At 53.1% G+C, this 12,426-nt stretch overlaps 1 protein-coding gene across 1 annotated transcript; it reads right to left on the reverse strand.

Annotated features, from left to right (window-relative positions):
- Positions 1 to 239: 239 nt before the first annotated feature.
- AQP2 (aquaporin 2) lies at positions 240 to 5,183 on the reverse strand (the record flags this gene model as incomplete). The annotated part of the gene is made up of 4 exons (XM_079937311.1): positions 240 to 449; positions 1,078 to 1,158; positions 1,549 to 1,713; positions 4,824 to 5,183. The coding sequence occupies 4 exons, from the start codon at positions 5,181 to 5,183 to the stop codon at positions 240 to 242; spliced, it is 816 nt and encodes a 271-aa protein (XP_079793437.1).
- Positions 5,184 to 12,426: the final 7,243 nt, after the last annotated feature.

The raw sequence follows: 12,426 nt of genomic DNA on the forward strand, positions 1-12,426 counted from the left end.
CTGCTCGGTGCCCAAGTCCCCAGCTCCCTGCAAGGCGCCACGGGGTCGACTACTCGACTACTCGCTGCCCGCCGCCTCAAGGCAAGGGATCTGCCACGCTCACCGCTATCCCCGCCCTGGCCTCGGCACGTCCTGGAAGCAGCTACTCTGCACTGGGGGCCGGCTTTGCACCTGGGGAGAGGGACTCCGGCGGGGGTGGCGGGCGCTCCCCCGAGCTCCCTCGAGCCCGGCCCAGGCGCTCAGGCCTTGCTGCCCCGAGGCAGGCTCTGCGGCGAGTGCAGCTCCACCGACTGCCGCCGCCGCACCTCGCGTTCCTCCCAGTCAGTGTCGGGCTCCAGCCCCTTCAGCACGGCCAGGCGCTCCGACAGGCTCTTGGCGGGCGGGAACAGGATGTAGTTGTAGAGGAGGGAGGCCAGGATGGCGCCGACCAAGGGTCCGACCCAGAAGACCTGGGGGCGAGCGAGAGGGCGGCTCGCGGGAGTGCTCCTCTCCCCCTTCCCGTTGAAAGGGAGGCTCACGCGGTGAAGGTAATCAAACGCGTATGCATGTAGTTATCAACGACTAGTGAGCAATTGGGAAGACTTGGTAATGGGGGCTAATGGTGCGAATTGGAGCCGACTGCCCGGGTGAACTTGGTCAAGTTACTTACCCTCTCTGTGCCTGTTTCCTCACTATAATAAGACGTAATTTCTGGAGTTCTTGTGCAAAACTAAATGAGTCAATATTTGCAAAGCACTTAGAAGAAGTCCTGGCACATACTAAGTACTAGATAAGTGCTAAATAATAGAAATGTGTTACGTAGTATAAATATTGCCATTTATCGAGTTCTAAGGCACTGCGTCATCTGTTTTATACCAGTTACCTCGCTTAATCTTTACAAAAAGCCAAAGCAACCACTGCTCTTATCCTCATTTACAGATGTGGAAACAGTCTTTGGCGTCAGACCTGAAGGGTGGACCCAAGACTCCACGGGGGCCCCAAGAGGAGGACTGTGGAGGGTTTGCTGATCCCACCCCAAGCTCTTCCAGCCAGATGGGTTTCTGGGGGAGGGGAAGGCAGGGAGGTTTCAGCCATTACCCAGTGGTTGTCAAACTTGCCAGTGACCACAGCTGGAGCCAGAGAGCGGGCAGGATTCATGGAGCAGCGAGTGTAATGGATCTGCAATGGGAGGCAGGGGTCAGGGAGGGGACGGAGGTGAGGAAGGGGCGGGGGGGAGTCTCTGTGCCTCTCGCCGTCCTTGACCTCAGCCTAAAGGGAATCCATGCGATGGACAATGGAGTTCATGTTATATTTACAGGGTTCGCTATTCATTTGAAGCTGGAGTGATATCTGTCCCTTTGTGGTATATGGGAGTCAAACCCTCTGGGGTGTGTCCATGTGTCTTTCCCTCTTGGGAGTTCTGTGTATCTGTCCCTCTGGGGTCTTTGTGGCTCTCACTTTTGGGCGTTCTGTGTGTCCGTCTCTAGAGTGGTCTGTGTGTCTGTTTCCTTGCAGTAGGTCTGTGTGTCTGTCCCTCCAGGGAGGCTGGAACCAGTGGCCATGACCTACCCCGAGGAGATGGCCCAGGACCACAGAGAAACCAATGGAGAGGGCGGGGGTACCCAGGTTGTCTCCACGGCGCTCATCCGTGGAGGCGAAGATGCAGAGCACCAGCTGCAGGGTCAGGAAAAGCTCCACAGTAACGGCCTGGCCAGCTGTCGAGTTGTTGCTGAGCTGGGGACAGAGAGGGGGTGGGGGGGACACACTGAGCATGCTCCCCACACTGGTGCCCTCTTCCTGCCCACCTGCAGTCACAGCTCCAGATAGGCTTCCGGGCAGCAATCCAGAACATCAGGGCTCCCCAGCCACCTTAGTCCAGACTACTGATGGCTTCTTCCTGGGCCATGGCACAAAGGCAAGGGGATGGACCCTACAACTGCTTGCGGTCCCCAGGCCAGAGGTAGGGAACCTGACTCCATAGCCCATTAGATTTGGGAGCTGGGGTTGTGCGCCTGCAGTGTGAAAGGAAAAGGATACTGAGATCCATCATTTCTGCTTCCTGGAGAACAAAGAGGGAAGAGGTTTTCATTGCAGCAGGAAGCTTTAGGCCAGGTAATAGGAAGACCTTCCTCTCTATTTAAGCCATAAGATACTGGTGTAACGAGAGGCCTGCGGTCTTTCCTCCTGTGGTCAAGGGGCTCCCAGGAACAGGATCTAGGGACTTGGCTCTGGGGATGGCGTTAGTATGCCCCTTCCCTCTGTGACTGCATTGTGCAACTCTTTCCTCTAACCTTTGCCTGTTCCCCTTTGACCTTGCCTGTTCCATACTGCATTTCAGGCCTCAATTTTGCCCTGTGGACTGGCTCCCCGCACATCCTCCAGAGGTTGAGGTTGGGGTGCTGGAGCCCTGTACTTTGGTGCCTCCTCACCCCATGTGGGGTGCCCATGGTCCCAGCACACCTTGCGTTGGGTAACAAGAGAACTTGGGGCTGAGCAAAGAGGTGATTTCATCCACCCAGTGCTGGATTTCTTTCTGGGTTTTGTCATCTTATGCCCTACATCCTGCCCTCTCTGGGCACTGCACTGGGTGGAGCTGTGATAGTTTTGAGCTCCCACGATCCTTCTCCAGGCCCTGAACCCCAGCCCTGGGTCCTAGCCCTCAAGCTGGCACCCTTGGGTCTCTCTAGAGTCTAACTTCAACCACCCCCCATTCCCCCCTCCCCTCCAGGTCTTCCAATGTCAGAGCCTATAGTGGGCAGCAGTGAAGAGCTTTGAAGGCAGACACTTTGGCGCTTTTGACTTGCTGTGGGGCCCTACTTATTTCAGCCTCAGTTTGTCTTTCTGTAAAACTGGGATCATAGAATGGATCCTGGAGGACTGTCTGGGAATCAGAAATGACAAGGGCAGAACCCCAGCTCCATTCCCACTGGTAAACAGTGGATCTAAGGGAGGGAGACACTGTGGATGTGGGTTTGGTGTCAGACAGCTCTGGGTCCACTTCCAGGTACTGACACTGGTTCTGTGATTTGAGCCAATTAAATGCTGAACCTCAGTTTACAGAATCACAGAATTCACCTTACAGTGTTGTACCTAGAACGAGATGAAATCTGGCCTAGCACGAAGCAGATGTGCATCAATGGTAACTTCTTGGTGGACAGACTGGCTTTTCCAGTGACCTCACAGGACACTTGGGACACCCATGGGGGTCAACTAGCTCTCACTAGCCTCAGGACAAGTCAATCCCGCTGCTGCCCCATTCCAGCCAGGAAGGTTCTCCCTAGTCCCTCAAGATGGTAAGTGCTGAGCAGTAACTTGGGGGGGCCTCCTCAGACCCTTCCCTTCTGAGGGCCCTAGTCAACTGTGAGATGATGGGAGAGCAGGAGGCCATGTCCTCATGGCCCCTTAGCACTCCCATTGCCCTGCTATTAGGGGAGGTTCCCCAACCACACATTCTTGAGACTTTCTTGGCCATGCTCTCTGGAAGTTCCTCTCTCAGTCTAACTATACCTCATCTTGCTGCAGACTGAACTAATTTCATTCTCAATGGAAATGGTCAGGTTTCTCAGCCTGTTCACCGCCATGGCTACTCTCGCCTTTTCTCCACCTTGAGCCCCCAGCCTAATGATATTTTCCATTTTGAAGAAGAGACGAGTTCTCCAGTTGGGATACCCCTGCCCCTTGCATGAGGAAGGCCACCTGTGCCGAGGAGGGGATGGCCACAGAGACTGTGCAGGACTCTTCAGAGACATCAGAGCTCTTACCCAGTGGCCCAGGGAGAGAGAAGGCCAAGAAATGCAGGAGACTGAGGCTTGGGATGGGGGATGGAGCAAAAGCTGTGTTGAGGGAACACAGACTGTCCCTTCCCACCCATGCCCTCAGATGCCCAGGCCTTTCACAGACCCGGGGGAGGGGGAGGGTGGGGAGGGGGAAGGGGCTGCGGCGTCACCCTCAGCTCCCAAAGGGCCCAAGGCTCCTGATTAGCCACTGTTCATGGAATCAGCAGTTAGCTCGTGGGCTCTGGGGACCTTCTCCGAGGTCTGGAGAGACCTTGCCCCTTTAGCTTTGTCCTGGGTTCTGGTGCTTATTCTGGTATTGACAAACTGTAGGACTTTTAGACTGTCGCTTCCCTTCTCTGAGCCTCAGTTTCCTTGTTTGCAAAACAAGGCTTCAGTGGCGGCTCAGGGAGGGGACGTTGGTGGGGTGGAAAGATCCTGGGTTTTGCAGTCAAGCCTGGGTTTGAAGCCTGGCTCTGGTACTTCCCCTTTTTGAGCCTCAGCTTCCATGACCTTAAGAAATGGATCTTCTCACCCCTGCCTCTCAGGCTGGTGTGAGGTATCAACCTGTGGCGCATGAGGAGCCCCTGCTGTGAGGCCTGCACACAGTAGATGCTGAAGAAATGTTGGGTCTTCTTCCCTCGAGAAGATGCTGGGCACTAGCCCTCTGAGGTTCCTCCCAGCTCGTAAAGCATGTCTGCTCTGGGACCCTGTCCTCTGCCGGGTCCTAGCGCAGCCCTCCCTGTAATGCAGGTACCAAGTCAACAGAAACCTTGATGCTGCTCTTCCTCCAGGAGGCTCAGGACAGAAAGTACAGGAGACCCGTGTGTATTCCAGCCTCTGCTCTGACATGACTGTTCCCTCTACCCTGACTCTCCTATGGCAGCTGTGTTCCTGGCTCTCGAATTTCTGCCCCTCCCCCATACAGCCACCCTCCCTCTCTTTCTGTCTCTCTCTCTCTCTGTCTCCCCACCCGGACCCTCACCCAGATCTGGTCCCTCCCCTCTCATCCTTTATAAGAGACTCCCCCGGATCTGCCCCTGTGGAAAGGACAAAGTTCTGGCTACTCACAGCATTGATTGCCAGGTCCCCCCGGATGTCTGGTGGTGTGATCTCAGAGAGCAGGGCGGCCCCGGCCACGGCCCCCAGCAGCTGGGCAGCCACGTAGAAGGCAGCTCGGAGAAAGGAGATGTGGCAGCCCACCAGGCAGGCCACGGTCACGGCAGGGTTGATGTGGGCCCCGCTGACGTGACCCAGAGCCTGCACCAGGGTACCGATAGCCAGGCCAAAGGCCATGGCAATCTGCAGTACAGAGGGCAAGGCCTGTGGCCAGTTGAGGGCTGAGCCGAGGCCAAAGAAGACGAAGATGAGTGTGGCCAGGAACTCTGCAAACACCGCCCTGGAGAAGGCTATGGACCGGAGTTCCCACATGCTGTGAAGACTTCTGTGGGCTAGCCCAGTGGTCTCAGGGACAGGAAGCTTGCGGCTCTCTCTCTCTCTCTCTCTCCGTCTTTCTCTCTCAGGGTCTCTGGGGAGGCTGGTCATGGGCATTTATAGGGTTTTTCCAGCCTGGTTTTGGACACGTGAGATGGAGGTGGACTTTGGGCCAATACCTCTTCTCCCCGATGGCTGCCTCCTGCCCCCCCCTCTCCACCCCTGCCTGCAGCATGCCTATCACCCCATCTTGGACTTCACAGCTGAATAATGTTCCCCATTAATGAGCTCCAGATAAGGACTGACGTCCCCTAGTTTTCCATGTTTGTTCCCTTGGTTACCCCATGGCTGCTGCCCCAGGGCCTCCCCTGCCCCCACCGCCCCCGTCTTAGCGGAATTCTCTAGGGGATTGCACCGCCAAACCCCTCTCTCTGATTCAAACTGTTGGCCAAGGCAGGGGCAACACCTTACAAAACTGACCATGAGACAGGGTGTCAACGCTACCCCTTCTGGTGATTGGGAAGTTCTTCCTGCTGTCTGACCTCCAATTATTCTTTCTTGCAGGGAGTGGAAAATAACTGGTTGATGTGATGTGAACCTTCCAAGGCATAAATGTTTTGTGTATCTTCTGTGCTTGCTTTCTTGCAGTCAGTCACCCATAAGTCATTAAGCTTCACTCGCTCCCTGAAACCCCAGCCAAAGAGTAGTTCCCATAGCCTGGAGGCTGGGGGTGATGTCAGAGGCATTGGGACCCTGGCCTTGGGTGATGGAGTCAACCTGGGGTCGACTGAGCAAGCTGTGGGCTTCCATTCCGCGGTCCATCTCTGTGATTTAAAAGGGATAATAAACGTACATGGGCTTAGGGTTTGGAGTAAATGAATTCATGCATAGAAAGTGCTCAGATCTGCACCTGGCCCACAGCAAGCTATCAATCGGTATCATCTGTTATTAATAACATTATTAATACTCTGAGGTGGAGACCACGACTCCCCAAACTCACATGTCAGGGTCCCAGAAGCTGTGACAGGCTGTAGGCACACCCTGGAGCTCAGAGCCACCCAGGCCACAGGGGGAGGACATTTTCTGTGGGGCAGTGAGCTGTGCAGGCTCAGGGAGGCTGCAATAAGCAACCCTCCAGCCTCAGAGCCTACTCAGCTCAGCATCTGGCCAATGCCACCTCCTGCCATCAATGCCACTCTGGCCCAAGGTCTAGAGACATTTAGGTCTGGGAGTCCCCCCTGCCCCATTCCATCGCACTTCTCTAATCCCGCCAGCCCTGCTCCCTCTCCTGGGACCCAAAGGCAGGGTCAAGCTCAGAGTGTGACTAAGAGGACTGGCTCTGGGCCCTGCTCTATCTCCTGTCCAGCAGGTCCCTGGACAAGTCACAGTCCCAGGAATGGAAATCTGAGAGTGACTGGAGACTGAAGAGTGGAGCCCCTTGTGTTGCTGTGTGCCCTTGGATGGGCCACACAGCCTTTCTTGTCTTTCCTCTTTGGTCAAAGTGTTCATGATCTTGAGAGAGAAAGTGGCCCACTGACCCTTGATTCTGGGCAGGATCTCCCCTAACCTGGTCCAGTGTAAAATCTCTTACCTCCCGATATACCCAAAAGCAGTGTCATGACTTCTCTCTGTAGCCCATTAACCCCCAGCCCAAATTTGTGTATGTGTATGTTGGTCATTCAGTCACATGGTCATACATTTAGAACCCAGCAGGATCTTAGAGGTCATCTAGCCTATGGATCCCACTTTACAGAAGACAGCATGAAGTCCAGAGAGACTGTGACCTGCCCACGTTCTGGTCTGGACCCCAGTGTGGAAGGAGGGGAGGGCACCAACCATGACTGGGCCCCTGCTTGGGCTGTGCTTTCCCTTATTTATTTATTTATTTATTTATGGCTGCGTCGGGTCTTCGTTGCTGCACGCAGGCTTTGTCTAGTTGCGGCGAACGGGGGCTACTCTTCGTTGCGGTGCGCAGGCTTCTCATTGTGGTGGCTTCTCTTGTTGCGGAGCACGGGCTCCAGGCGCGCGGGTTTCAGTAGTTGTGGCACGCGGGCTCTGTAGTTGTGGCTCGCGGGCTCTAGAGCGCAGGCTCAGTAGTTGTGGCGCACGGACTTAGTTGCTCCGCAGCATGTGGGATCTTCCCGGACCAGGGCTCGGACCCGTGTCTCCTGCATTGGCCGGTGGATTCTTTTTTTTTTTTTTTGTGGTATGCGGGCCTCTCACTGCTGTGGCCTCTCCCGTTGCAGAGCACAGGCTCCGGACGCGCAAGCTCAGCGGCCATGGCTCACGGGCCCAGCCGCTCCGCGGCATGTGGGATCTTCCCGGACCGGGGCACGAACCCGTGTCCCCTGCATCAGCAGGCGGACTCTCAACCACTGCACCACAAGGGAAGCCCTGGCTGGTGGATTCTTAACCACTGCACCACCAGGGCAGTCCTCTGTGCTTTACCTTTGAGCCGGGGTGGAAGGTGTTCCTGAGAAGCCGGAGGGTTCCAGCTGTGGTTCCTGGCTGGCGAGGAGCTCCCCCGGGGGAAGGTTGCATTTTGTTTACAGTGACCATGACACAGTGTCTTATGAGGAACAAGGTGCCGTCAACTGCGTGATGTACTAATAACTGAATGTGACAAACACGCTTTCTTGGAGATGGATGGTGAGATGATGGTTGAACAGCGCTGTGAATGTGCCTGACACCACTGAACTGTGCACTTACAGATGGTTAGGATGGTAGGTTTTATGTTATGTTAAAAATAATTTTTAAAAGTCAGAGGAGGAAAACAGCCCCCCAAATTCTTTCTTCCCAGTTTTTGTACATATTGAAAGAAGTCTTTTGGATTTATGTAGATATCAGCTTTTAGTCAAAAGTCACTCATGCACACATAAAAAAAGGAAATTATAAGCAAAACAAATTGGCTAAAATAGTTCCAAAATTTCTTCACATTCAGAGTCCGACTTTCCTAAATCCCTTTTCGATTCCGAGTCGAGTCCTTGATATCTCTCTACACAGTATCACCCTCTGTGCCCTCTCCGCAGTGTAGTGATCCACCATTTCTTATAAGATTGTTTGCTATGTTTCCAGAATTTCTTTCCAAGCCTCTGATACTCCTTCTGGAAGCTTCTGCAGGTGTTTTCTTGCTTCATATGTGACTGGCAATCATCTTGCACTTTTCTCAGTAGTAAAACATAACAATTGCATCTGTTTGTGGGACTCTTCCTTTCTTAGGTCCCATGAAACACTTGGCAGTTGTTTCACAAGAAAAGACAGACTTGCGGTCATCCTTCAGTGAGAACTATTTGCTTCACTAATGTCAAATTCTTGCCAGGCTGCTCTGTTTCCATGTCCTTCTGTACGCAAAATAACTTTAACTGCTAAACCACAGTGTAACTTTTTGAAGACATTTTAAGTAGCCATTAAACGGAACAGATGTAGGAATGAGAAGGCATGAAACTCACCTGACCAAGTTTAAGTATGCACAGGTAATGACAACTGCTCCCAGCTGCTGTTAAGACACCATGATTGTTAAGACGTTAGAATGAGGGGAAAAAGGCACACCTTAGAACTGATGAAATATAGCAGTTATAATAGTAAATGCTCATTTAGTGCTCACTCTCTCATGAACTGCTTTAGACATTCCTACATGTATTAATGCTCTTAATCTTCACAGGAATCCTATGAGCTAAATTTTTTTTTTTTTTTTTTTTTTTTGGCTGCGTTGGGTCTTCATTGCTGCGCATGGGCTTTTCTCTAGTTGTGGTGAGCAGGGGCTACTCTTCATTGCAGTGCGCGGGCTTCTCATTGTGATGGCTTCTCTTGTTGCGGAGCCCAGTCTCTAGGCTTGCGGGCTTCAGTAGTGGCAATGTGTGGGCTCCGTAGTTGTGGTTTGTGGGCTCTAGAGCGCGGGCTCAGTAGTTGTGGCCCATGGGCTTAGTTGCTCCACGGCATGTGAGATCTTCCCTGACCAGGGATTGAACCCGTGTCCCCTGCATTTGCAGGTGGATTCTTAACCACTGCACCATCAGGGAAGTCCCTGAGGTAAAATGATCATCTCATTTTTTATGAGATGAGGAAAATGAGACAGCAAGGTTCAGTAACTTTCCTGAGACCACACAGCTAGTAAGTGGGGAGGCGGAATTAGAATCCCAGGAGTCTGATGGGTTTTTTTTGCTTTTATTTTTGTTTTTGTTTTGGCTGCGCCACATGGCTTGCGGATCTTAGTTCCCTGACCAGGGATCGAACCCGTGCCCCCTGCAGTGGAAGCACCCAGTCCTAACCACTTGACCGCCAGGGAAGTCTCAGGAGTCTGACTCTAAGAGGACTTTTTAGCTGTGAAAGTGAATCCCTACCTCATACCCACCCTGTGAAATAATCAAGATAGGAAAGAAATGAGAAAGAAGGCTAAAGGACTCTGTATCCTAAAGAAGTGGTGATTTGTGTGTTGTTTGCTGGTGGCTTGAAGGAGGGGGCTTAGACTCTGGAAAAGCAGAGGTAGGAGGAGGGTGTCTGTGGGGAGCTGGGCCAGTGAGGGTGCCCCATGTGGGAGCACAGTGACAGAATTCAGGACCGGTGCTGTCTGACAGATGACGTGAGGTGTTTTTCCTGCTCTGAGCCGAGCTGCAAGTGCCCTCCATTCTCCCCACGAGGTCGGTAAAAGTGGGTCACACACCCCAGCCCGTGAGGCTGGAACTCTGGGGAAGGAGGGAGAAGGGACAGGGCAGATCTGCAGTCGGGCGAAGTGGGACAGAGTGAAACGAGCAACCCCAGGCAGCAGCTGGCAGGAGGGGTTGGGAGACTGCAGCTCTGCCCGCTTCAGGAAGCCTGAAAAGTATCGTAGGGTGTCAGATCCACGCAGTTCTGGGATGGAATGCGAACCTTTGGATTTCTATGTCGGGTTGCCAGATAAAATGCAGGATGCCCAGGTACATTTGAATTTCAGAGAAATAACGAATTGTTTAGCGTAAGTATATTCAAAGCAATAGTTGGAGCACACTCATATTGAAAAATTACTCATTATGTAAAATTGAAATCTAACTGGGTATCCTGTATTTTTATTTGCTAAATCTGACAACCCTATTCTATGCGAAAGCAAAGAGGGAACCCAGAGGACTGAAGGCCTGGGAACATCTGGGTTTCCAACTAAATTCTCACAAGGACTTTTGGTGATGAGTCTCATTAGCCTCATTTAACACTGGAGGAAACTGAGGCACAGAGAGGTTATGAAAGTTGCCTGAGATCGCAAGGCTGGTAAAGAGCTGAGACAAGCTATAAATACATATCTGTCTGATTCAGAAATTCAGGCTTTTGCCCCCATGGTTGGCAGACTTCGTCCTCAAAGGCCAAGCAGTCCTGACAGCCGAGGCCCAGCTAGAGGCAGGAAGGTCACAGGATCAAGCTCCTGGGGAGACACAGAGACAGCTTCCTGTCTTCCGCGCCCGTGCGGTGGGACCCAGAGATGAAGAAGATGGGACCTTACCTGACCACCCTACGGCTCCCACTGCCCATAAGACAAGGCCAGACCAGCTCCTTCATTTTGGGGCCCTGAGACGCATTGTTCCCTCTGCCTGGGACAGGTGTCACCACCATTTTCTCGTGGCTAACTCTTCCTCCAGGCAAGTGACTTTCAAACCTTTGTAGACCTGCAGGAAGAAATACATTTTATATCCTAACCCATAAACATTATCTCAATAGACAGAAAGAGACAGATAACTAAAACTAACATTTCACAAAGCAATATTTCCTAAATGTGATGTTTTAAATTCCTCTACTCTATGTCACTAAAAAAACTCATTTAGGTAACAACTACTCAACTGATTTCATGGCCCGCTAATGGGTTGACACTCACAGTTTGCAAAACACTGTTTTCGATCCTGGCTGAAAATAGCTTTCTCAACGGGGAAGAGAGCATTGGTGGGGTGAGGAGGGGTCAGGAACCAGCTTATTCTCATTTAAGAGGATCAGGTGTGAATAAGGGGCACAGGGGCAGGGAGACCTTTCTAATAATAGCCCTGCCTGGTGAGGTAGTGAGTTCCCGAGCTCTTGGAGGAGTCCGATGAAGGCTGAGCAAACACCGGGGAAGCTGTGGCAGGAGCTGGCGCACCAGGATGAGGGCTGGAGAAGATGATGAATGGGGTTGCGTACAGCTCTGCCGCATGGAGAAGCCCGGCAGCCATGTTGATAAGGCTGCTGCGTAGCTGGGCATCTGGGAGCCACTGTGGGCGCTAGCAGGAGGGGAGACCAGCCAGGAGGAGAACCTACTGCTCCTCCCTTGACTGAATTCCTCCCGCTCCCCGGCTGCCTCCCCCGTCACATCTGGGGAAGGCTGGCCAGGCTGGAGGCCCCAAAGAACCAAGGGTGCCTTGGTACCACCCTCCCTGGGGGGGCGGGCGGGTCCTCCCTGCAGGGCTGGAGGGCAGAGGGGGAAGGGTTTGCCAGCAGACCCAGGAGAGCTGCTGTCTCTGTCCTACAGGGAGAGAGAGGAGTGGAGAATGCCAGGGACAGGCCGTGCTGGGGTCATTGCCAGATTAGGGAGTAGTAACGAGCTGAAAGTGTTGTGGGCAGTGCCTTGCTTGCAAAGGTCACCCAAACCTGTTTGACTTCCCACTCAGAATAGCTGCAGCAAAGCCACCCTGGCTCCATGGTGCCTGTCTCCAGCATCCATGGCTCCAGCGATTGTGGGAACTGCAGGGCCCTGTTTGGGCTCTGGGCAGGGCCCCTCTCCCCACCAGCTCGTCGTCATGCCTGCCTTCCTCCTACCCTGGCGTCACACCCCCTCGTGTCCCTCCCAGACCTCGGCCTCTGTCAGCCTCATACCTCTCCTCGAGGACTCACCTGCCCATCCAGTGCGAGGCACTGAGCTAGGCTCACACAGCTTCTCTCAACCAGTCATCTCAGCTATGTGAGCAAGTGGGCACCAACCCCATTGTACAGAATAGAGTGAGGGAGGTTCAAGAACATTAAGCTGGCTGCCACTTCCTCTGCCCCCGCCCCACAGTGCTCTGCTTCACCTCTGTGACGTCACGGATCATGCTGTCCAGGATGATTTGGTCAAGCTCCGAGAACAGGAACTGTATCGAATTCATCTTTGTAGTCCCAATGCTTAATACGTGATTGGCCTGGTGTAAACACTCATAAAAATGTTTGTAGAATGAACTGTCTGCCCAAGGTCAAACAGCTAGGAAGTAGCTAAGCCATAATTCAAATTCAGATCTTCCTGGATCCCAACCCAGTCCCACACCCTTCATCCTCC

The sequence above is a fragment of the Stenella coeruleoalba genome (genome assembly GCF_951394435.1).
Source record: "Stenella coeruleoalba genome assembly, chromosome: 11".
Lineage (NCBI taxonomy): Eukaryota > Metazoa > Chordata > Mammalia > Artiodactyla > Delphinidae > Stenella > Stenella coeruleoalba.